At 35.5% G+C, this 27,233-nt stretch overlaps 1 protein-coding gene across 1 annotated transcript in view; it reads left to right on the top strand.

The window, feature by feature from the left end:
* LOC148944415 (uncharacterized) overlaps nucleotides 1-27,233 on the top strand; it is a 217,785-nt gene that overhangs the window by 144,279 nt on the left and 46,273 nt on the right. The window contains exon 6 of the mRNA XM_089099923.1: nucleotides 10,846-11,040. Coding sequence (XP_088956049.1) covers nucleotides 10,846-11,040 — 195 coding nt within the window. The remainder of the gene's footprint in view (nucleotides 1-10,845; nucleotides 11,041-27,233) is intronic.

The raw sequence follows: 27,233 nt of genomic DNA, 5'->3' as shown, positions 1-27,233 counted from the left end.
CTTGGCTATTCTATTTTTAATATCTTCACTAATCCCACCATCTTTACTAATGATACTACCAAGGTAAGTGAAGCTGCCCACCTCATCAATCTTTTCATTACCCAACGTCACCTTTTCATCTTCAATTATTCCTAGCCTTAAGTCACTAAGGCTAGTGACTTAGTCTTCGTAACGTTAATTTTCAAACCAATTCTAGTATCCTGAACTCGCAAAACCGCTAAAAATTCATTCATTTCGCTCATAATTTCATCTAGGATGCTTAAATCATCAGCATAATACAAGTCCAGGAGACTTTTTACTCCCCATTTGATTCCGTGGTCTCCCATTGCCTTTCCTGTGCTCCTTAAAACAAAGTCCATCAAAATAAACCATATAAAGGGGGATAGAACACAGCCTTGCTTAACTCCTGATTTAATACAAAACCAGCCGCTAACCTCATTTCCTACCTTAACCGCAGCAGTGTTATTCTCGTAAATAGCACTAATCACTTTAATGTATTTGTCTGGTATACCATACAAGGATAAAACCTTTACTAAAGCTCTTCTATCAACAGAATCGAACGCTTGCTCGTAATCTATAAAACTGAGGACCAAAGGTGTTTGAAAATTCAGGCACTTCTCAATTATTAGCCTAAGAGTGAAAATTTGGTCGACACATCCTCTACCTTTTCTAAAACCGCACTGCTCTTCTCTTAAAACTTTGTCTACGGCATCTCTCAGTCTTAAAAGTATCATATTACTAAGTAATTTACTACCTACAGAGACCAGACTAATGCCTCGATAATTACCAAACTCACTTTTATCACCTTTCTTATAAAGTGGCTAAATTAAGGTTTTCCCAAAATCGTTAGGTACTTCCCCTTTTTCAAAAATCATATTCATAATCTTCAATAACTTATTTCTGATCTCAGAGCCACCATATTTAAGAAACTCATTTTCCACCCTATCAGCACCTGGAACCTTATTACTCTTTAATCCTTTTAATACTGTTGCTAATTCCTCCTCACAAAACAAATCTTCCTTCACATCCAAAGTATCACAAACTTTTTCATTTTCCTCTATATTTTTTCCTGCAACTCTATCTCGGTTAAGCAAGTTCTCAAAATGTTCGGCCCATCTCTCTTGAGTTTTTTCCTTATCGCTAATTACGACCCCATTCCTATCTATAATTGGGACAAGTCCGGATTGACTACTCCCTCTCAATTTGTTAACGTGCCAGTACAAAATTTTACTATTATGCCGTCTAGCTGCATCTTCCAGATCCTCGGCAATTTTATCCATGGCCTCCACTTCACACCTCCTTAGTTCATATTTTAATGCTTTCTCTACTATCTTTACATTTATTTTGTTTTCATACGATTTATCACTCAAACAATCCTTGTACAAGTCCTTTCTCCTTTCTATTAAACATAAAGCTTTTTCACTAATATTCTTAGCTGCAGTTCTAGCTGTCTTCCCTAATACACCTTCAGCAACTTCACAAAATATTTTTCTAAAATTATTCCAACCATCTTCCAAATTATCAAATTTTACACTCTCAAGTTTAGTATTCAACTGTTCCTGGAAAGTTTCTCTCAAATTCTCATCCTGAAGTCTACCAACATCATAACTTCCCGGGAGGTAGTTACCCTTCCGATATTTCAGTTTTAAATTAACCCTTGACACTACTATATGGTGATCTTTACTTTTAACATCAATAATAGCACTCCTATATACCCTGGTATCTTGTCTTAATCCTGCCAGTCTTCAATTCCCTAAAACATAATAACTAAGGTTTTCAGTCTTACCATCACGTGAGTACCATGTTAACTTATGGGATATTTTATGACCGAACACTGTATTGGCTACACCTAGATTGTTATACCTACACAATTGCCTAACTTTATAACCCTTTCTTTTTTCTTTTCCTACAACAAATTTACCTAGGCTGAGATACCATCTATCCGTATTTCTACCAACCTGGAAATTAAAATCTCCCAGTAATAGCATCATATTTCTACCTGGGACCTTGTCTATTTGCTCCTGTAACTGTAAGTAAAATTCATCTGAGTCCCTAGTATCTCCGTCAGTCGGTTCTACTGGGGCGTATACTACTATAACTGATACCCTGAACTTTCTAGTCATAAAATAAGCAATTATTATTCTATTATTAATACCCTCCCAGCCTAAACAAGACTTAGTAGCTTCCTTATTCATCATGAGCCCTACTCCCTGTATATGTACCCCATCCTTCCTGCCTGAGTAAACAAATTCTATATCACCTAATTTCATGCTTCCTACCCGTGGGATATGAGTTTCTGAAACTCCTAATAACTTCAGTTCAAATCGTCTGAATTTGTCAGTCAAAATGTTGATATGATAGTCATTTTTTAACGTGGTAACTTTCCAAGTTCCAATTTTAATGTTCTTTAAATCATTGAAATTATTTTTGCCTCAGGAAAAGCAATGATCCTGGATACCAGTGCAGTACAGGAATCCCATGTATTCTCTATTTTACACCGAAGTGTAGAACCGAACAGCACGAAGTTCCTGGGGCCTCCATGAATGGAGGCTTTGTGCAATCCTGGGCCCATCTTGGTCATAACATGGCTTTCAGCACTTGGCGATGCTCTTCTATCAACAAGAGTCGAAATCCTGCGCAGACATTCTCAAGCCTAGTGCCTCCGACTCATTATATATTCATGCCTACAAAAATATTATGCTACTGCGGGGAGGCAACCCATAATAGATAATTTAGCTAGGAAGAGGTTTTTCAGCCCGAAGACGCCCGTCAAAAGATACTAAGCCCAAAAAAATTGTCCATTAGTCAGAATCCCGTGCCAACGTATAAAAACATAATGGACAGGTGTGGTACATTTTTTCACTGTTGACTGTCGCACTGTCAAATAGAAACTAGCTTGCGATCAAAACAGGAATGTTTTTTTACTTCTAGAGAGACAGAGAGAGAGAGGTGGAGTAATTGAGTGATGTCTCCCTCCAAAATAAATAAAAACATGCTTGGACAGGATTTTTTTTAAATTGTCGACTTATTTGATGTTCTTATAAAAAATCATTTGGATAGAGTTTTGAATCAAAATGGTATGCTTAGATTGTGTTCAATAACAAATCCACAGTATAGTTTTGATTTGTTTCAATTAGTATGTCAATAAATTGAGTAAACACATTTGACGCAAAACGTAAAAAGTTCATACAGTAATTCAAAGAAGATATTGTCTTATATTCGTGTTTCATGATATAGTCAAGCATCCTTCGAGATAATATTTTCTTATGCACTGATAACTTTTGAAACTGATTATTTAGATTCAAACATATTTCCAAAGTCACACATTTCCGCAGGATCCTTTCTCAAATCCATCCATTTTTTATCGTTCTTGGCACTCACATCACCAATTATAAACTAAAATAACTCACAGAAAAATAGATTTTTTCTATTTTTGAGTACACTCTCATCGCCTATTGGTTCCTTCGGGGGAGGAATAAATGACTAACTAAAATATCTAACCTGAAAAAAAATCATTATAAAACATTTTTATTGTCAGAAATGTGATAATAAACTAACAAATAAATTTTCACTCTTTTTTTCACAAGATGTTTCAATCCATTGTCCTCAATGTGCTTCATATTTGCATTCAATCCAAGTTGTAGTCTTGATATATTCATAATGTTCGCTTTGGCTGCAAAACATAATTGTTCTTCCAACTTAAATCTACTCAAAGATAAAACATATCTACCAAACATATCATCTAACTCAAATTTTAGCCGACAGTCCTATGCAATTTCCACTGCTACATTGGGGACTTTCGTCTTCAAATCATTATTTTCAACTCCTTAAAGTTGCAACAGTGTAAAACCCCTCATTTTTAATATTAATAGAAGATTTCCGATCTTTAATCAATGTAAGCTAGTCAAATGTCTATGTGGAACTGTGATACTAACTTTCCCACAAGTTTTTTTTTATATTCACACTCAAGGCTAAAGAAATCAATTGTTTAAGAATTCATTTACTCCAGTGCAATGAAACTAGGAACCACTCTAATCCATACGGTGGAATGATGTTTGAGAGTTATAAAAATTTCAGAATATATTGTGCAACTAACATCCTAAGTCATTTCACAACTAACTCTCAAAGCTAGAGAAAATCAGTTATGCTAGAATACATTGACTTTCCTGGCCTTGATAGAGTTCATTGATTCTCAAATGTGCCTGGCCTTGATAGAGTTCATTGATTCTTAAGAATGCCTGGCCTTGAAAGAGTTTTTTAAATTCTCAAGAGCGCCTTGGAAGTGTGCCAAGGAACGTGCTGAGAGCTAGTCCAGACGAAACAATCTGCTAAGATCCCGTTATATAGCTAACATTAAGCCAATATCACACCCAATAATCCTTATGATTCTTAATTTAAAAAAAAAACAAATAAGATAAATAACAAACAAACACATAAGAAACTACTCCTCCTTTCTTGTTTCCTATCGCTTATGCCAATACCTAAAAATGAATCCAACCAATCCAGCTTGTGAATTCAGCCTACCAACCAATAAAAAAAGCAAAAAAAAATGAACAACCGCAATAACCAACTACTATAGCCAAACAAAGAGGCTCTTTTAAATAGAGGGCAGATGGGAAACTTGTCTGGGGTGCAGAAATTTAAGGGGCGCAAGATTTCAAATACACAATATAACGGTTATAATGATTCTGTAATTTAAACTTTTATTTTCATTAAAATAAAGTAGTGAGCGCAGTTGGCAGCAAGTACAAGTAAACTGAATCCAAAATATTAATTTTTCTTTTATCTTCATCACCATTTCTTAAAGTAAGTTGACTGAATTTTATCAATTTTAATGGGTTTTTTTTATATTTTTATCCATATTTTGTTAATAAATGAAGATTTGTTAAAATTTAACCCGAAAAACTTTATAGACAGGGGATAGGGGTAATCAAGATTTTAGAGAGGTTGGGTGCAAGAGAGACCAGAACCCCCACGGGCCACGCAGTAATTCAAACTTCCTCCTTTCACAAGTACCTTATGACTTCACTCCTAGACATTCTGAACGTTTGCCGTCACCATCGTCAGAAAACCCACACCTTTCTACTTTTACCCTCAATAATAATCGAAACATAAAAGTTTCAATAAGGCACGAAACTCCCGCACTTTCTCCATAAACTTCCACTCATCTGGAAGATAATTTCATATTTCAGAATTTGAATCAATTATTCCAAACTGCTTTCGTTGTGAAAAAACAAAACAAACAAACTAAGCGGTTTGGTCTTTAACAATTCTATTCTAAGGGCATTCTATTTAAGGCATTAGTAAAAAATTACACGAATTAATTGTTAAACTGTTTAGTTGAATTTTTCAACTCCTTGATTTATCCAAAGTTAAACCAAGAAGATGGTCCGAAACGTATTATCTATAGAAAACGGGGATCTCGAAGGTTTTCAATATTTAAAGACTCAAGAGCAGATTCGCTTTCAACAAAAAAAAATTCCAAGGATGATTCTAACTGCTCGCTCCTGGACTCTTTCGTCATCATCATTAGGTATTCAACTCTATTTCAATTCTAAATGTACAGTTACCCTTCCAAACTAGTCTTTGAACATGAACAATAAAGTAGTCAGTCCTGAAATTGACTCCTAGCACTGTTGCTGACGAAACAAGCGAAAACCATGGAACTGAGCAAACAAAATTTTATTTTAGCGAATCAAATCTTACGATTATAATTTTGCTTTTGATGATCCGCAAAATATTTCTACTACATCTTTTTTTTTAATTCTGCTGAAGGTCAGCACTGAATTTTGGGCACAGCTTTGGTTATATGTACGGTTACTTAAGAAGCAATGACAAGTCGTCAAGGTATTTGAATTGGTCATCCATACTATCCATAAAATGGTTTCTGGTCCAATTGGATCGACGACACTAGCTTCATTCCACGAATCATACCAACATTCCTTGCTAGTTTAAAACCAAATAATCAAATGCGATCGCTTAAAGATATTAATTAAAAACAAACTTATTGGAAAAGAAGTTATTCAAAGAAAAGTAAAGAGCCATATTAAACTTAAGACAAGCAGCTTCAATTTGAGTTTTAATTAAAAACTATATGTGTCTTAAACAGTTCTTTTAAAGAACTAAAAAAATTACACTGAATGTTTTATATATAATGTTATTAATTGCTGAAAGGTCAGCAATTAAAGGTGATATTTCAGTGTAATATTTTCATTTTTAATGTTGTAAATACAAATGAAAATATTTGTAATATAATTTGTTTTCAGTAAAGCTCAAATGACGCATTAGACACAGTGGAAAGTTTTTTTTTTAAATTAAATCCTGTTTGTTTTCGATTGCCAAAGTTTCATATTTTTCAACACTCCCCATTCCAACAATCAAAGTTTTTTTTCAAAATCAAATTTTCATCAAAATGTCAAAACATCGATTTTTTTTTTATTTAATGTTTAAGTTTCAAATTTCAACATCCCCCTCAACATTGCCTGAAAGTAGTCACAAGTAGATGTAGTAGCAGTTGCAAGCAGTCACAGTTAAAGTTGCTAGTTGCCGCAGTGGCAGTGACCCTGACAGTTTCAAGTTAATAAACTTATCCGTTCCTAAGATATTGCAGATACGCCTTTTTGATGACTTAGATACAGATAGTTTCTTTTGATTTAACTCAGCATATCCCTCAAATTTTCCCAAATTTTGCCTCAATTTCCCTAGACTTTTCAAACACACCCAGGATCAAACACTCCCCCTTCTTCAATGATAAATCCTGCGTGTAAAAAACAGACCAATTGAATAATTTACATTCCTTCTCCTGAGGACTGTGGGAGCATGGCATCCCCAGAGGTATAGCTATTAAATATTGCGAATATTTTGAACAAAATCACTTCTTATCAATCGTTTTTCTATCAGTTTTAAATGGAGCATCTAAAAGGGCAAGAGGGCGTATATTTGCCCTTCGTTCCTCTTTTAACATAAACCACGACGCAAATAAACAACTATATTATCACCGCGCCTAGTTCCATAATTATGCAGGTCCCTATTAATTTGGTAAAAACTCTTAAAAATATCAGGGGTTAAACCAGTTTTACACTGAAACACAAAAACTGCAGCTTGGTAATCTCTTATCTGACCTACATTAGGGAGCCTCTGGAACAAAACAATCACAGTTGTCATGTACATCCTGGACATACCTACCGATTGTTCTAACAGCTTTATTTTGTAGAACTTGCACTCTGCTACAGTTGCATAAGAAGTTACAGCACCATAGGAGGCAACCGTAGGAGATATATAGATAAACCAACGAATAATATATAGTTAGAAGTATTCTTTGAGGGAGAGAGTGCTACAAACGATAAGCCTCTGTGAGGCATACAATATTTTCATGGTTAGGTAGCGAAGTAACTCTAAAGACATTTTGTGTTGTCAAGTGATTAAAAATTGCAATGTTCTGGGATGTGCTTTTGGTGTTAATTAAAAAAATTCAGACAGTGTTGTCAAAGGAATAGGCGGACATCAAGTTTTGATTTGGGGAAAGGGGACAGAGGGTAAAACTCGAAAGCTTTATGGTTCAATCTGTTTTAAATTTTTAGTACTAGGAGTCCCGGTTTGACTAGAATCTACTACCAATTTAATATCGATGTAGACCGAAAGATGCCATGTTCACCCTGGTTATGAACAAAGCGGACCTTCAGTATCTCAAGAAAATCTTGGGGGATTGATTTGAAATTTTGATGGATGTTAGAAAAGATTTGTCTTAACGAATTTTATTAATAATTTTCTGGATTCTGTTTTGAAAGTTAGTTTTATATTGTTTTTTTTTTTTTTAATATATTATGATTGTGAGAATCATGCTGAAATTAGAAAACTGTAATTGAAGAGTACAGTCATTGCTAATTCTTTTATTCGGGGGAGGAAGAGAGTTCGAGGGACGACTAAACCACTCTTGTTTGTTCGTATCTTGTTCATTTTAATTTTAGTCATATTCACCATTGTAGTTCATGTTTGTTCTAGATTGTATTTTGTTCATTCACAGTATGCTCTTTTAGGTTCGATATCTTTTGTCAGCTAATTTATCCTTGTTTTATATTTTAAATTTCTCTTCGCATTATAATTTCTGTTGGTATTTTTTGTCAGTACAGTCTTTTGATATAGCAATAATATTTAAGCAGGCTAACACGTTTTTTAAATATCAACGATTCATGATAATGAGCATTTGACACATGGCAGCACTACTCATGGTTGGATTAGTTTTTGCTATAGTAGCCACACAACGGTTTGGGACTACTAAGATGCAATATTAGCATCATGCTGTAATTGATAATCTCATAAATTGCCCAATAAAGAGTTTAGTGAAATTTGAACGTTAAGCTAAATCGTGCACTTGAATCTTGGACCTCTATTAGCCTCATATTTGCAATCCAACAATTTTATAGATCTTTCGCTATCTTTGATGAGGCTCGAATAATATTAGTGAAATACATTCTTTTAATATACATTATTTTCTGCGGTATTAGCCAAAGAACCAAATATTTGGTCAAAATGCCGTAATTTTAGACCATAAGGAAAAAAACAAAAATTTCAGTCCAGTTTTTTATGTCAAAAGTCAATACGGCCATTTTTTCAATTATTTTCATAGCTGATATCTATAAGTCCCTATTTCCATTCCTTCTACATTTTATTCCGATAAGGGATGAAAAAATTCATTTGTAGCCAAAATTTGGTTTTCTTCAATGGGGATTACTTGCCTCAGAGACTTGGAGGTAATTTTTCAGCCAACAAGGCACATCAAGTTAATGAGCCCCTTTCTAGATGTCTATTAGTCTTTCTACATGGGATACTCAAAACATTCCAGTAGCTTCTTTTGGTAGGTATGATCCTGGCCAGAACAGAAAAAAAACTATTCCACCCATTTTCGGGTGAACTCATTTTTTCGATATTTTTCTGTCCATTAGGGTTCCCTTGCAAATATAGATCTTTCTAAACTGAAAAAAACTTTACTCTTTGTCACGTCCTATCTCCTGGATTCAATAGGCCCCAAAACTACGATTTAGAAGTTTCAAATTTACTGGAATATATTTTTTTTTGACCCACTTTACGGGGGCCCGTTCCCTCAGTCTAAGAATCTGTTTACCCTTGTACTTATGAATGCGGATTCTCACCTCTTCGGAAAAAAGTTTTTTACCCTATTTTGGGCTATATTTTGAAGGGAATCAATATTTTTTTTTTCGAATCCCTTTTGTTCAAGGACCTGCGGATAGTTTTAAGACCAACCGAAAAACTTATGACCTTTTCCCAGGTGGTATCTATGCAAGCACCCTTTTTCTGCAATAAAGTTCCCTTAGCTGAGGGACTTCAGGTGTAAATTCAAAGCGGCTCTAAAAAAATGTCCTTTTTGGGCCCCTTTGCCAGTGTAGTGGTATTTTATTCGTTTTCTAGCTTGTGGCACCTTCGTTCAGAAGTATCAAAACGGCTAAAAAAGAATACTTTTTTATGCCTCATTTTATGACGCCCATGCACCGATTTGTCCTAGAAACTTGCTGATGTAAGATGCAATTCGTCTGGAACAAATTTTACCCATTTTCTGGAGCTCGTGGTCTAACCTAACAGCATTTTTGAGCGTTAGATTTCTTCTTGGCCCAAATACTTACCAATGTAAGCTACAAGCTGTTTAGAAAAAATTTTTACCCTTATTTGGGCCCCATTTTTGTTCATTTTCGAAGGGTCAATGCCGCAAACTAAATTTTATTTTTATGTATTAGGGTTCCCTTGGCCCAGGTACTAACAAATGAAAGTTTCAAGCTGTTAGGGGAAAAAACAGTCTCACCCTATTTTGGTCCTACTGTCAGCAAAAACTTACCCCTTTTTTTCATTTTTTTACGCATTGACATGCCTAAAGCATTAAGAATATACGTTTCAAGTTGATAAAAAAAGTGTTTTGGTTTTTTCCGGGTCTCCTTTCTTGGGACCCTTTCCCAAACCTTTTTTTTTCATTTTTGTATTTGGGATCCCTTAGCCCAAGTACTTAAGGATATAAATTTTCTTCGTTTCGGAAAATTGTTTTTGGCCCTTTTTCGAAAATAATTGTTTTACTTTCTGCACTTGGGCCTCCTTGACCCAAGAGCTTACAGGTATATATGTCAAGCCAATAAGTTTGTATGTCGATTTGCATGAGAAGGGTTGAAAGCATGATTCCTAGTAAAAATTCCCATAATGCTTTAACGTGACAGCAAAGCTATGACGCAAACTCGACAATTGTCAGTCATTTAGAGACACGTTACTTTCACAGTCAAAGAACGTCAACTAAAATGGTTGAATTTTGTCTTTCGAAAAGCCACTCGATTATCTGCTCGCAAAAGAAGAACAAGTAGAAACTGGAATAACGGGGTCGAATCAGCCTGCTGTGAAATAGAAGAAGAAGAAGAATCAGTAGTTGAGCCTAATAAATTACAGACGGGCTACTCTCTGAATAGCTCGCAGCACATCATTCAGCATAAACGGAGCAAGGTTAGTAGATCCTCAATGCTATGTGATAAGGAAACGCGTAATTCTCCTAACAAGCGTAAGCAAATAAAAACTATGGGAACAGAAGTAATCAAAATCATTCAGCTAAACAATGTGATGATTGCACAATCTTCTTATTTGAATTCTTAAAAAAATCCTAATGAACTTACACGAATTTAAGCGATTTTAAGGTCAAATGCTAAACATAGATGGGATTCATTTTTTTTTTTTTCAGAGAAAAAATGAAAATAAGTTATTTTCCCTTGTGCATTAGTTATTCACACGATACCCTACTCATTTCATTTTAATTTCTATATTATTTTTTACATGATGTTGTTTCTTTTACTTTTCTAGAAGGATCAAAGACTTCACCAGCATTTTCTAAATATTTTGAAGCCTGGATCTGACAATAGTTCAAGATTAACGCTTATCAACTCCGCAAAAATTGCGTTGGACGAGATCAGTCAAAAAATAGAAAAGAATTCAAATTATATTTACAATGGGAATTTTAGTTGCATCTTTGAACAACCTTTAGAAACTTCTATTAAAGTAAGTGTATACAGCTTTTCTCATTAATTTTAGGCTAAGTTTTGTCCCTTTAAGGTTTTTTTTTTTTTAATGTCTCTATGAAGTAAAGGAATTTGTAAGTACACCCGAACTCTATTTTTACGTTTTGTTACATATCCAAATTTTCAGTGTTTCCTGAGCATTTGAGGAGGATTAGAAAAATCTAAGATTAGTACAGTACATGTCAGAAATGTTTTTGGCCTTATCGTGAAGATGATAGTCCCCATCAACAAAAATCAGGGAATGTAGTTATGTCTCTTTTCACGAATACTCACCAAAGTTTCACCCATTTTGACGCGCAGTTGTTATTTGACAAACGTTTGAGTAAGCCAATGTGAGTGTTTTTGTGAAAATCGATAAAATCGATTATTGAGCCGTCATAAAACAATTTTTTTTTACACGTGACATGCGGTGAACGGTGAAATGGGCTGCCGGGTTTAAACGTCAGCGTAAGAGCTTAGGACATAATGAACTTTTGAGACGTTTAGAAAATGCAACCACTGACAATACCATGGCTAATGTTCACTAAATGGTACTTTTGCATCACCGAATTAAAACGAGGGGGGTTGTAGAGGCTATGAAAATGTCTAAAGAACGCGTTTTTCATATATTAACCAAGGCTTAGGCATGAGAAAATTGTCTGTGCGTTGGGTTTCGCTTTTGCTGTCGTTCGATCAAAAAGGTGTTCAAATCAACATTTCAAACGCTTTGTTGGTGCAATTTAGGTGAAATAAATCTGAGCTTTGGTGCCGATTAGTTACCTCAAAAAAGGAAAACCATCAATTTTCTTCAAAAAAGGAAAACCATTACGGAAGTATATTACACGTAATTAGATGATAAGCTAAAAGGAGGAACTGTGAAAAACGAAATCCTATTTTGCCAAGACAATGCACCATTTCACACCTCATTGGTTGCCATGGTGAAATTTCCACGAATTACGGTTTGAACTGCTTGACTATTTTACCTCAATCACCAGACCGTGCCCCAAGAAACTTCTTCTGTTCACTTAGCTAAAAATTCTGCTCCCGAATACTATTTTGATCGGTTGAAAGGATGGGAGTATGAATCGCTGATGGAAGTTTTTAGAATTACAAGGAGACTCGGTAAATAAATAAAAAAAAATAAGAAAAATTAAAATAAATGATGGGTATCATTGTAAGGTCGGAAATTTTGCAAACCACCCTCGTAGGGAAGACACGGAATTAAGAACTTTGAGAGGGCTCTTTTGCAGGGAAAGCGAAATTTCTGATGCCATTTTCAAGGCAAATTTGATTGGAAGACAGTCAGCCTCCTTCCCATGCCCTTTACCTGCCCACCCTGTAGCCCCTGGGGTGGCTCTTGGGGTAATCATTGAAACCGGTCGCGTAGGGCACCGAGTGATAGGGGCTGTCTTGAGCAAAGGGTGCCCTCTGTGGCAGAGGGTGTCAGAGGCACACTCTTTGTTGGAGGGAGATACCGCCGCCAGGTGTCATGTGACTTAATCAAGACAAAAATTATAAAATAATTGTAGGGCCTTCAAAACCGATTTACATCACCTAAAGAATGGTGGTATTTTCATGAAATTGCCTCAACTTGAACTATCCCTCTTGGTGTAATACACGTCAGTTACTAGTGATTTTATGGCACTAATTTCAAATTTCTCAAGGAGAGCCGTGTTTACGTATGACAGGTGTAATGATGAAATCGAATGAAGCAATTCGATAATACCGACCACTAAATTCACATTAAGACCCTCTTATCGTGTATTGGTTCTTATTTGGACCTCGTTGTGATTCGCACAAGCTTACACAAAAATCAATAGATATTATTTACCAGACACAACATTGCACTAAAGGGGATGGGGGGGGGGACTAATGTAGATGCATTTTCTTGTAAAGCAGGTTTTTAATTGAAAATTGTTTAATCCTACAAGACTTGTGTTAGAAGTGTTTAACCACAGAGTAAAGAATACTTTACTCTATGGTTTGATTAAGACTCTTTAAATATGAAATAATTACGTGAGCGTAAAGAAATCGTAGCGCAATTGTTTAGTTATGATTTCTCTACAAGTGTGAGGGATTACGCTGCGGCAGTGTGACGTCACAAAATCCGCCTGGACCCAAACAAATTTCTAACCTACAAGATTGCCATCTATTACTTATCAACTTAAATGAGTTTTGACGGTTAATTTAACAGTCAAATATGCCTCATGCCCACGGGTGCCCATAGGCTAGATTTTAGGGGGGGCTTACCTGGTCTAATCGGCACTTCCAGTGCTGTATAATTGAAACCTCAGGACAAAATATCATAGCTGCCTAAGTAAAGAGCGATGTGGGCACAATACATTGTTTTGTTTTTTAGACCAGGGCACTTAGACATAGAAAGAAATGTCATAGGAACTTCAAAAATAGCTCATGGAGGGCAACCAGCTCCTCCTCCTCCACGTCAATAACTTCCCCAAACACATCCAATCACAATTTTGAGATAGCCATTTTTTTCAGCGTAGTTTAAAGGTCCGGAAATTTTAAGATGGCCATTTGTTTTCGTTGAAACTTCGAAAAGGGCTCAGTCGGTTGGTAATTGAAAGGGCTGGTGCCCTCTTTAATAGTCAAAAGTGATTGTAGGGCAATCAACAACCCCCCCCCCCCCCACGCCCATTTCTTCCCCAAACACTTCCAGTCAAAATGTTCAGATAGTTATTTTGCTTGACGTAGTTTAAAAGTCCAGAAATGATGTCTTTGAGGATGAGAACCCCCTCATAGTCCTCAGGGCAAAGGTTGTAAGGTATGTCCCGACGGTATTTAAGGTTTTTATTGAAACGATGGTCGTATAAACTTCGGAAGGGGGCTCATTGAATTGGAAATCGGAAGTTGAAGAGCCATTTTAAGAGTCAAATTTATCGGGGGGTAGCTATACCCCCCCACGTCATATTTTCCCCAAATGCATCCAATAGAAATTTTAAGATAGCCATTGGTTCAAAAATAGTTCAATTATCTCATAACACGGTCTTTGGGGTTGACATAACCCCCCTGAGTATAGGGGTAAGGGTTTTAAGCTATGCCCCGGGATGATGTAAGGTTTTTATGAAGAGGTGGTCTTGTGAACTTTAGAGAAGGCTCATTTGATTGAAAATGCGTAGTTCTAGTTCCATCTTAAGAGTCAAACGTGATGGAGAGAAAAAAGCCCCTCACCCCTCCATAATATCCTCTTTTCCCCAAACACATTCGATAGTAGAAAGGGGGGTACCAGCCCCACGATGACCACGTGGTTTATGGTTTTGTCCGTGAGAATGAAAAAACAGGAATTTTCTCACTTGAAAAAACATGAATTTTCTCACTTTTATGGATGTTTTTAAGGACGGTTATGTGTGTTGGTCGATTTATTTGATGTTTTTCATGGATGTCAACATCAATTTATGTCTATTTTATGTTTTTGTCAGTGAGAATGAAAAAACAGGAACTTTCTCACTTTGATCGATATCAAAAGCAATTTATGCATGTTTTTACGGTTTGTTGTCAGTGAGAATGAAAAAACAGGAACTTCCTCACATTTATGGATGTCAACAGCAATTTATGTTCATGTTTTATGGTTCGTTGTCAGTGAGAATGTATATGCTTGACGCGAATGTTATGAGATTGTTTGGCTAACCTAACTTGAGAAATTGATTTACATAATCGGTGGGGGAATTATTGGTCCACGAAAGGGGAATTAAGAAACAATCATGGCTTCTTTGATCTTTAGGCTAACCTAACCTGAGAAATTGATTTACATTCTCAGCGGGGAAATATATTTAGTCACGAAAATTGGATTAGAATACGTTATGGTTTCTTTAATGTTAGGCTGGAGGGATAAACTGTATTTAGGCGAGAGAGAAAAATTTACGTTCTAGTTTTAAATAAGGCATTGTTGATGTTTCCTTTCATGGGTTAGAAATGACATCAACTGTAATCTTGAAATTATGCAGGAGGCTAAAGAGATAGAAATTCTATTTTTAAATACGGCTTCACTGAGCTTTAAGTCGGAGAGATAAATTGATATTCTAACGAAACCTTAATAGTGTAGCTAGGAAAATTTATGAGATGAAGATATTAACGTAGGAAAGGGTTTCCTAGAAATTTGAAATGTGAATGCACAGAGATGCCAAAAACAAAAGGAACACGCTGAGAATACTTTTAGGGGATTATTTGGGTGAAACGGTTTTAGACATTTTAGGGAATTATTTCGGCGAAACAGTTAGAGACATTTTAAAAGATGATTTTAGAAAAGGTTTTAGAAGAGGTATTGAGCGTAGTCGATATAGTAAACAAGTTCTATTTGAACAGTGTCGTGAGGTCCTATACCCCAACCCCAAAGGACCCCGATCGCCCTACCCCGACCCAAAGGCCTCCGATACCCATACCCCCAAACAAAAGGACCCCCCCGGTCCCCAATGGGTCCCAGGGCTCCCACCCGGCCCCCTTGACCCCCAACAACTATCCCCGGGCCCCGTTGTTCATTTATGGATGTTGTCTAAAACATAGGATTTGGAGGGTATGGGTAGCTATTTTGACGGGCCTGTGCTGAGGTTCTTGTACACTCCTTGGGATTTGTTGTATATTGACTCAAATTTGGGATGGGTGGTCTATGATATGTAACAGTATGATATGGGTCTTTTAGAAAATCATAGATATGTACTCTCAGAAGATTATGATTTGGGATATGTAGTCTGCTATTTGGACACTTCAGAGCCAGAATTCTTAGTCTCTCATTGGTATTTGGTGTTTGAAACTTCTAGTTTGGGATGAGTAGTTTGCTATTTCAGACTTTTATGAGCTAGGCTTTCCTAGTATATCGTAGGTGAATGTTGTCAGAAAATTATGATTTGGGATATGTAAATTACTATTTCGGGCTTTTCTGAGCTAGATTTCTTAGTCCCTCATAGGTGTTTGTTGTCTGAAACTTCTAGTTTGGGATGAGTAGTTTGCTATTTCAGACTTCTATGAGCTAGGCTTTACTAGTATATCTTATGTGAATGTTGTCAGAAAATTATGATTTGGGATATGTAAATTACTATTTCGGGCTTTTCTGAGCTAGATTTCTTAGTCCCTCATAGGTGTTTGTTGTCTCAAACCTATAGTTTGGAATGAGTAGTTTGCTATTTTTGAATTTTCATAGCTAGGTTTCTTAGACTTTCATAGGTGTGTGTTGTCAGAAACTTATGATTTGGGATATGTCAATTACTATTTTTGACTTTTCTGAGCTAGATTTCTTAGCATTTCATAGGTGTTTGTTGTCTGAAACCTATAGTTTGGGATAAGTAGTTTGCTTTTGGACTTTTCACAGCTGGATTTCTTATCCTTTCGTAGGTGTGTGTTGACTGAAACTTATGATTTGGGATATGTAAATTACTATTTCGGGCATTTCTAAGATAGATTTCTTAGTAAATAGTTGGTGTTTGTTGTATGAAACCTATGATTTGAGATGTTTACTTTTGCTTTTTGGACTTTTCAGAGCTAGGATTCTTAGTGCCTCATAGGTGTGTCTTGTCTGAAACCTATAGTTTGGGGTCAGTAGTATGCTATTTCAGGCTTCTCTGAGCTAAGTTTTCTTAGTGTTTCATAGGTTTGTGTTGTCTGAAACTTATGACTTGAGATGCCTAAGTTGCTATTTCAGACCCGTTTTAGCTAATGTTATATAGTATTTAGTAGGTGAATGTTGTCTGAAACTTATGATTTGTAATATGTAAATTACTATTTCGGGCTTTTCTAAGTTAGATTTCTTAGTCTTTTGTTGGTGTGTGTTGACTGAAACCTATGATTTGGGATATAAGGTTCTTAGTCTTTCGTTGGTGTGTGTTGTCTGAAACCTATGATTTGGGATTTGTAGTTTGCTTTTTGGACTTTTCAGAGCTAGGATTCATAGTCCCTCATAGGTGTTTGTTGTCTGAAACCTATAGTTTGGGATGAGTAGTTTGCTATTTCAGGATTTTCTGAGCTAAGGTTTACTAGTATTTCGTAGGTGTGTGTTGTCTGAAACTTATGATTTGAGGTGTGAAATTTGCTATTTCAGGATTTTCTGAGCTAAGGTTTCATAGTATTTCGTAGGTGAATGTTGTCTGAAACGTATGATTTGGGAAATGTAAATTCCTATTTCGGGATTTTATAAGCTAGATTTCATAGCCTTTTTTTTATGTGTGTTCTCAGAAACACCTAATGTGGGATGGGTGGGTTGGTATTTTTCACTTTTCTGAGCTGGATTTGTTAGCCTTTAATAGGTATGTTTTGTCTGTAACATATGATTTGGGATGGTTAATTTGCTATTTTTGACTTTTCTGAGCTAGGTTTCTTAGCCTTTCATAGGTGTGTGCTGTCAGAAAATTATGATTTGGGATTTGTAGTTTGCTTTTTAGACTTTTCAGAGCTAGGATTCTTAGTCCCTCATAGGTGTTTGTTGTCTGAAACTTTCTTAATGTCCCTCCTAAACCCATTTTACAAGTTGAAGTACCCATCATTTTCACCACAACTTTACTATACTACTTTTTTGAATGCTCCAACACCAAGCAATACTTTTCAAATGGCATTTCAGAACAAGTTATTTTCTTAATGTCCTTCCTAAACCCATTTTACAAGTTGAAGTTCCCATACTTTTCACCCGCAACTTTACTTTACTGCTTTTGAATACCACAACACCAAGCAATACTTTTCAAAAGACATTTCAGAACAAGGTCTTTTCTTAATGTCCCTCCTAAACCCATTTTACAGGTTGAAGTACCCATCCTTTTCACCCACAACTTTACTTTACAGCTTTTGAATGCCCCAACACCTAACAATACGTTTCAAAAGGCATTTCAGAACCAGTTCCTTTCTTAATGTCCTTCCTAAATCCATTTTACAAGTTGAAGTACCCATCCTTTTCACCACAACTTTACTTTACAACTTTTTTTCTTAATGTCCCTCCTAAACCCATTTTACAAGTTGAAGTACCCATCTTTTTCACCCAGAACTATACTTCACTGCTTTTTGAATGCCCCAACACCAAGCAATACTTTTCAAAAGGCATTTCAGAACAAGTTCTTTTCTTAATATCTTTCCTAAACCTATTTTACAAGTTAAAGTACCCATCCTTTTCACCACAACTTTACTTTACAACTTTTTTGCACGCCACAATATCATGCAAGATTCCACTTCAGTTCAGATTTTTCTCAAAGAGATGAAAAAATTTAAAATACTGTTCCAAATTTTTCATAGAAGATAGAAAGTTCAAGTTTTCTTCTGAATTTTAATACAGAACTTAGAGTTCAATTTTATGTTCTTCAGAGACAATACAAATCTTCCACTTCATTTCTGAATTTCACAAAGACAAAACTAAATTTAAAGTTATATTTGAAAATTTTACGTAAAACATGGAAAAAGCTACGCCATAACTGTAAATATTTTCCCGGAACATAAAAAGTTCTAATTTAATTTTAAATTTTCTCAATGAAATGAAGAAAAGTTCAAGTTCTAGTCTGAATTCTCAATGAAAAAGAAATTAGTTATTGATCAATTCAGTTTTTTCCAAATAATGTAAAAAGGTTCCACTTCAGTTCAGATTTTTCGCAAAGAGATGAAAAAATTTAAAATACTGTTCCAAATTATTCTTAGAACATAGAAAAGTTCAAGTTCTTTTCTGAATTTTACCAAAGAACACACTTCAATTCTAATTTCTCCAGAGAAAACAAAAATCTTCCACTTCCATTATTTATTTCACAAAGACACAAAGAAATTTAAAGTTCTATTCTAAATTTTTCCATAGAAGATAGAAAAGTTATACCCTAGTTGTGAATATTCTACCGGAAGATAAAAAGTTCTACTTTAATTTTAAATTTTTGTCAATGAAGTGAAGAAAATTTCAAGCTCTATTCTGAATTTTCTCAATAAAAAAGAAATTAGTTATTGATCAATTCTATTTTTCCTAATAATATAAAAAGGTTCCACTTCAGTTCAGATTTTTCCCCAAAGACATAAATTTAAAATTCTCCTCCAAATTTTTTGTAGAAGATAGAAAAAGTTACACATTGATCGTGAATATGTCACTATGAAGATAAGGGGCTCCACTCTGATTCTGAGATTTTTCTCAAAGACATAACATTTTTTTTAAATAACGTTCTAAATTTTAGCGATGAAGATGGAAAAGTTATTCTATGATTGTGAATATTTTCCTGGAAGGTAAAAAGCTTCATTTTATTTCTAATTTTCTCATTGATGTGAAGAAAAGTTCAAGTTCTTTTCCTAATTATCCCTATGAAAAGAAATAAGTTACAGATCAATTCTATTTTTCAAGAAAAAATAAAAATTTTCCATTTCAATTCAGATTTTTTCAAAAAGATGGAAAAATTTAAATGACTGTTATAAATTTTTCATAGAAGATAGAAAAAGTTATACGTTGATCATGAAAAGTTAACTCAAGTCTGAATTTTATTAAGGAACTTACAGTTCAATTCTAATTTCTCCAGAGAAAAATAAAAATCTTCCACTTCAGTTCTTAATTTCACAAAGACATAAAGAAATTTAAAGTTCAATTCTAAATTTTTCGGTGGAAACAAGAAAAAGTAATACCATACTTGTGAATATTTTCCCGGAAGATAAAAAGTTCTAGTTCAATTTAAAATTTTCTCAAGGAAGTGGAGAAAAATTCAAGTTCTCTTCTGAATTTTACCAGAGAACACACAATTCAATTCTAATTTCACCAGATAAAATAAAAATCTTCCACTTCAGTTCTATATTTCACAAAGACATAAAGAAATTTAAAGTTCAATTCTAAATTTTTCGGTGTAAGATAGAAAAAGTAATACCATACCTGTGAATATTTTCTCTAAGAGATGAAAAATTTAAAATACAGTTCCAAATTTTTCACAGAAGATAAAAAATTTAAATTTCTCTTTTGAATTTCACCAAAGAAAACAATTGAATTCTAATTTCTCCATAGAAAGAAAAAATCTTCCGCCTCAGATGATTATTTCATAAATAAATACATAAATTTCAAGTTGAATTATACATTTTTCGCTGGAAGATAGAAAGAGTAAAACTATACTTGTGAATGTTTTTACGGACGATTAGACGTTTTAATTCGTTTTCAAATTTTCTCAATGAATTGGATAAAAGTTCAAGTTCTCAACTGACTTTTACTACAGAACACAATTCAATTCTATTTTCTCCAGAGAAAATAAAAATCTTCCACTTCAGTTCTTTATTTAACAAGGACATAACGAAATTTAAAGTTCAATTCTAAATTTTTCGGTGGAAGATAGAAAAATTAATATCATTCTTGTTTATATTTTCCAGTAATATAAAAATTTCTAGTTCCATTTATAATTTTCTCAACGAAGAGAAGAAAAGTTCAAGTTCTCTTCTGAAGTTTACCAAAGAACACACTTCAATTCCAATTTCTCCAGAGAAAATAAAAATCTTCCACTTCAGTTTTAAGTTCCACAATGAAATAAAGAATTTTAAAGTCATATTCTAAATTTTTAGATGAAAGATACAAAAAGTAATGCTATGATTGTGAAAATTTTCCATTAAGATAAAAATTTTCACTTTATTTATAATTTTTCTTAAATTCAGTTCTGATTTTTCTCAAAGAGATGAAAAATTTAAAGTTCTATTCCAAATTTTTCATAGAAAATAGAAAAATTTATATATTGATTTTGAATATTCAACATGAAGATAAGGAACTCCACTTTAATTCATAGTTTCTCGAATAAGTGCAACATGTTCAAGTTCTCTTCTGAATTTTCCTAAAGAAGAGAAAAAAGTTAGCTCAGTTCTGAATTTTACCACTTAAAATGAAAAAACATTCAACTTCAGTTCACAATTTCTCAAGGATCTAAAAAGATTAAAGTTTAGCTCAAAATTTTTCTGTAGAAGATAGGGAAATTTATACTATGATTGTGATTATTTTCCAGTGAAGATAAAAAGTTTCACTTTAATTCTAATTTTCTTAAATTCAGTTCCGATTTTTGTCAAAGAGATGAAAAATTTAAAGTTCAGTTCCAAATTTTTCATAGAAGATAGGAAAAGTTATACATTGATTTTGAATCTTCGACACGAAGATAAGGTGCATCACTTTAATTCTGAGTTTTCTCGAAGAAGTGCAAAATGTTCAAGTTCTCTTCTAAATTTTCTTAAAGAAGATAAAAAAGTTAGCTCAATTCTGAATTTTACCAATGAAAATGAGAAAAGCTTCCTCTTTAGTTCTTAATTTATCAAGGACATAAGAAACTCAAAGTTCTCTTCTAATTTTTCCATGAAAATAAACAGGTTCCACTTTAGTTCTTGTTTTTTCTCAAAGAGATGAAAAATTTAAAGTTCTATTCTAATTTTACATTAAATTTTAGCTCCTATGTTTTATGGATTTACCCCTCAAATTTTGAAATTAGAAAATGAGTGACTCGTTCTATTATTAAAGACAATCGTTCAAACTCTTTCATCTAACCTCCAAAACAATAGATTAGGTTAGGTATAAATAAATTTTAATAAATAAATATAAACATTTCTACATGTTTAAGTTAGGTTAGGTTAGGTTATCTTATCGTGAGCGCTCATGATAAGTTAACCTAACCTTTTCTGGCGAGTATGGTTAGGTTAGGCTAGATTAGGTTAGGTTAGATTATGTTAGGTTAAGTTAGGTTAGGTTAGCTTACGTACGCTTCACTTAGGTTAGCTTAGGCTAGGTGAGAGACAGGCAAAAAGTTAGGGGTATGATTAGGTTAGGTTAAGTTAGATTAAGTTAGGTTTGGTTCAGTTAGGTTAGGCTCGGTTAGGCTACGTACGCGCGCGGGCGTCGGCTGTCCTAGCCTAACCTAACTTAACCTAACCTAACTTAACCTAACCATACTAAATCCTGCTAATTACTCATTGTTCCCATGTAGGTTTTAATAGAAAAAGTGCATATTTTTGCTCTTGGTTGTCCGATCAGCTAGGAGCCCTTGAGGATCATTTGCTAGGCCAAGATTTGAATAGTTTCTAATGTTTATAATCTGGAATCAATACATGTAGCTTAGTAAATCAAAAGATGCTATGTTCACCATAGTTTTCAAATTATTCGTAATATCTTGAGAACAGCTTAGGGGATGAAGTTTAAATTCTTAGGTACAATTTGGGGAAGGAAGGGGGAGGGTGCGGAATGAAGACTTAAAACCTCGTGTTGTGGAGGGGAAGGGTTAAACCTTTGTGTCAGATCCACTGAAACGTTTTTGCGCTGCAAGCTCTTATAGCACTTTAGTATATGTATATTTAGGTAGCAAGGTAAACCAAAAGACGCTGTGTGTTACAAAATTATCAAAATGGCTTATCTGGAATGTCTTAGGAAGAGCCTGGGGTATCAGGCTAAAACTTTTGAGTTATCTTTATCAAAGTTTCAATTTGAAAAAGTTGAACCATTGAGTTTTGAGGGAAGGGGGATGTTGAATTATGATTTGGGGAGATGGCAGAGCTAAATGAAAATCGCTAAGGGCGTTCTTACTGTCAAAACATCATATATGCCAAATCTCGGGAATGTGTAAGTAGTAGTGTCCTGTATTTACATCTCGATTTACGCCCTTATATGGCAGACTATTGGACTCCGTCCAGAAATAATAAGCATTACAGAGGATACATAGATATTGTTCCTTTCAGGCATTTGACCAACATAAAGAGATTCTGAATTCTGTTAGAATATAATTAGCCATTGACAGAAATTATTGACAGATTACAGATTATTGACAGATTGGGTCAATGTGCCGGTTTCTTAACCCTCTCATCTATGAATTTTTAATTGTTATCATTGTCAAATGTATATGTATGAGTATGATTGACAAGGTTACATGAAGAGTTAAATTAATAATTTTTCCATTTGGGTTGGAGGAAACTGATTTTACAATTTTATAGGTATTCTAAACGTCAAACGTTTAGAATGTTTATTAAAAAGTCGGAGATGTAAGAAAAGGAATTTTCACACATAGGTAATACTAGCGGGGTTTAAATAATGTATATTAGAAATATGTTAACAGGGATTTTACCAAACACTAAGAGCAATTAAATAATCAAATATTTTTTATAAATCAGATGTGAAACATGCAAACACCCACCCAGACACACACAGGCATAGTGAGAAAAGGAGACAAAAACAGCTACAATCACATAGTCAGACACGGTAAACATGAAAACATCCACTCAGATACATAGGCATTGAGAGAGAGAGAGACAAAAACACCTACAATAAACACAGAGTCAGACACGGAAACATGCAAACAATCGCTCAGCAACACAGGCATAGTGAAAGAGAGAGAGAGAGAGAGACAAAAACACCTACAATGAAACAGAGTCAGACACGAAACTTATAAACACTTTCTCAGACATACAAGAATAATGAGAGAGAGAGAGAGAGAGAAAAGCACCTACAATCACACAAAGTCAGAAATGGAAACATGCAAACAAATTCTCGGACACACAGACATATGGAAATAGAGAGACAAAAATGCCTACAGTGACACAGAGTCAAACACGGAAATATGCAAACACCTGCTTAGACACAGCAGCATAGTGAGAGAGAGAGAGAGAGAGAGAGAGAGAGAGAGAGAGAGAGAGAGAGAGCGAGAGAGAGAGAGAGATATATATATATATAGAGAGAGAGAGAGAGGCGGAAAACGCCTACAATCACACAGAGTCAGACAAGGAAATATGCAAACACTCACTCAGACACAGAGGCATAATGAGGGATAGAGAGAGAGAGAGAGAGAGAGAGAGAGAAAAACACCTACTTTCACACAGAGTCAGAAACGGAAACATGCAAATACCTGTTTAGACACCTCAGCATAGCGAGAGAGAGATACAAAAAGCACCTAAAATTACACAGAGTCAGGCAAGGAAACAGGCAAACACTCGTTCAGACTCACAGGCATAATGAGAGAGAGAGAGGGAGAGAGAGAGAGAGAGAATATCTACAATCACACGAAGTAAGACAACAAAACATGCAAACACTCGATTTGACACAGAGGCATAATGAGAGAGAGAGAGAGAGAAAGAGAAAAAAAACACCTACAATCACACCGAGTCAGAAACACAAATATGCAAATACCCGCTTAGACACACCAGCATAGTTAGAAAGACAGACTAAAAAACTACAATCACACAAATTCAGACAAGGAAACATGCAAACACTCGCTCAGACACACGGGCATAATGAGAGAGAGAGAGGGAGAGAGAGAAAAAACACCTACAATCCCACAGAGTCTGACACGGAAATATCTAATCCCCCGCTCAGACACTCAGGTACAGTGAAAGAGAGAGAGAAAAAACATATACAATTACACAGATTCAGACACGGAAACTTGCAAAGACCCACTCAGACACACAGGCATAATTAAAGAGAGAGAGAAAAAACCACCTACAATCACACAAAGTCAGACATGGAAAACATGCAAAAACCCACTCAGACATACAAGAATAGTGAGAGAAAGAGATATAAAAAAAACAACTACAATCACATAGAGTCAGACATGGAAACAAGCAAACACCCGCTCAGACAGACAAGCATAGTGAGAGAGGTAGAGAGAGAGAGAAAGAAAGAGAGAGAGACAAAAACCCCACAATCACACAGAGTCTGACACGGAAACATGCAAACACCTGCTCAGACACTCAGGCATTGTGTGAGAGAGAGAAAAAACACCTATAATCATAGAGAGTCAGACATGGAAACATGCAAACACCTACTCAGACACTGAGGCATATTGTGTGTGTGAGCAAAAGAGAGAGAGAGAGAGAGAGAGAGAGAGAGAGAGAGAGAGAGAGAGAGAGTGAGAGGGAGAGAGACGAAAACACCCAAAACACATGCTCGAACACAAAGACATAGGGAGGGAGAGAAACGAAAACACCTACAATCACACAGAGTCAGACACGGAAAATATGCAAACATCCGCTCAGACACACAGGCATAGTGAGAAAGAGAGACAAAACACCTATAATCTACACAAAGTCAGAAACGAAAAACATGCAAACATACGCTCAGACACACAGGAATAATGAGAGAGAGAGAGAGAGAGAAAAATACCTACAATCACACAGAGTCAGACATGGTAACATTCAAACACCTGCTCAGATATGCAGGCATAGTGAGAGAGAGAGAGAGAGAGAGAGAGAGAGAGACAAAAACATCTAAAATCACACAGACTCAGGCACGGAAACATGTAAACACCACTCTCAGACACACAGGCATAGTGAGAGAGAGACAAAAACACATACAACCACACAAAGTCAGTCATGGAAAACGAACAAACACACACTCAGACAGACACATGCATAGTGAAAGAGAGAGAGACAAAAACATCTACAATCACACAAAACTAGACCCGGAAAATATGCAAACACCACAATCAGACACACAAGCATAGTGAGAGAGAGAGACAAAAAAATTATATGATCACACAGAGTCTGACATGGAAACATGTAAACATCTGTTCAAACACTCAGGCACAGTGAGAGAGAGAGAGAAAAAAAAACATTCAATCACACAAAGTCAGACATGGAAAACAAGCAAACACCAGTTCAGACACACAGGCATAGTGAGAGAGAGCGATAAAAACACCTAAAATCACATAAAGTCTGTCACACAAAACTTACAAAAATACCATTCAGACGCGAAAGCATAGTGTGAGATAGAGATAGACAAAAAACCATAGAATCACACAGAGTCTAACACGATAAAATATAAACACCCACTCAGATACTCAGGCATGGTTAGAGAGAGATGAAGAACCACATACAATCACACAGAGTCAGACACAGAAACTTGCAAAGACCCACTCAGAAACACGGCATATTAAGAGAAAGAAAAAAACACCTACAATCATACAAAGTCAGACATGGAAAACAAGCAAACACCCGCTCAGACACACAGACACAGTGAGATAGAGACAAAACACCTACATTCACACAAAATCAGACATGAACAACAAGCAAACACCCGCTCAGACACACAAGCATAGTGAGAAAGAGAGACACAAAACACCTACAATCTCACAGAGTTTGAATCGGAAACATGTAAACACCCACTCAGCCACTCAGGCATAGTGTGTAAGAGAGAAAAAACACCAACAATCACACATAGTCAGACACAGAAACATACAAACTGCCGCTCAGACACACAGGCATACTGAGAGAGAGATAGACAAAAAACCCTAGAATCACACAGAGTCTAACACGGTAAAATATAAACACCCACTCAGATACTCAGGCATAGTTAGAGAGAGATGAAGAACCACATACAATCACACAGAGTCGGACACAGAAACTTGCAAAGACCCACTCAGAAACACGGCATATTAAGAGAAAGAAAAAAACACCTACAATCATAAAAAGTCAGACATAGAAAACAAGCAAACACCCGCTCAGACACACAGACACAGTGAGATAGAGACAAAAACACCTACAATCACACAAAATCAGACATGGAAAACAAGCAAACATCCGCTCAGAAAGTCAAGCATAGTGAGAAAGAGAGACACAAAACACCTACTATCACACAGAGTCTGAATCGGAAACATGTAAACACCCACTCAGCCACTCAGGCATAGTGTGTAAGAGAGAAAAAACACCAACAATCACACAGAGTCAGACACAAAAACATACAAACTGCCGCTCAGACACACAGGCATAGTGAGAGAGAGAGAGAGAGAGAGAGAAAAACCTCTACATTCACACAGAGTCAGACACGGAAACATACAAACACCCGCTCAGACACACAGGCATAGTGAGGGAAAGAGAAAAAAAAATACAATCACACAGAGGCATACATGGAAATATGCGAACACCCACTCAGACACTCAGGCATAGTAAGAGAGAGAGTCAAAAACACCTTAAATCACACAGAGTCATACACGCAAAACATGCAAATATCCACTCAGACACACAGGCATAGTGAGAGAGAGACAAAAACACCTAAAATCACACAGAGTCTGACATGGAAAACATGAAAACATCCACTCAAAAACTCAGGCACAATTAGAGAGAGAGAGAAAAAAACATTCAGTCACACCAAGCCAGAAATGTGAGACAAGCAAACACCCGCTCAGACACACAGGCATAGTGAGAGAGAGCGATAAAAACACCTAAAATCACATAAAGTCTGTCACAGAAAACTTGCAAACATCCCATTCAGACACACAAGCATAGTGAGAGAGATAGACAAAAAACCATAGAATC

Source organism: Artemia sp. Qi Xiang Cuo, chromosome 14 (assembly GCF_049724085.1).
Source record: "Artemia sp. Qi Xiang Cuo chromosome 14, ASM4972408v1, whole genome shotgun sequence".
Taxonomy (NCBI): Eukaryota; Metazoa; Arthropoda; class Branchiopoda; order Anostraca; family Artemiidae; genus Artemia; species Artemia sp. Qi Xiang Cuo.
Note: the sequence above shows the minus strand (reverse complement) of the source record. Positions and strands in the feature narration are given on the sequence as shown.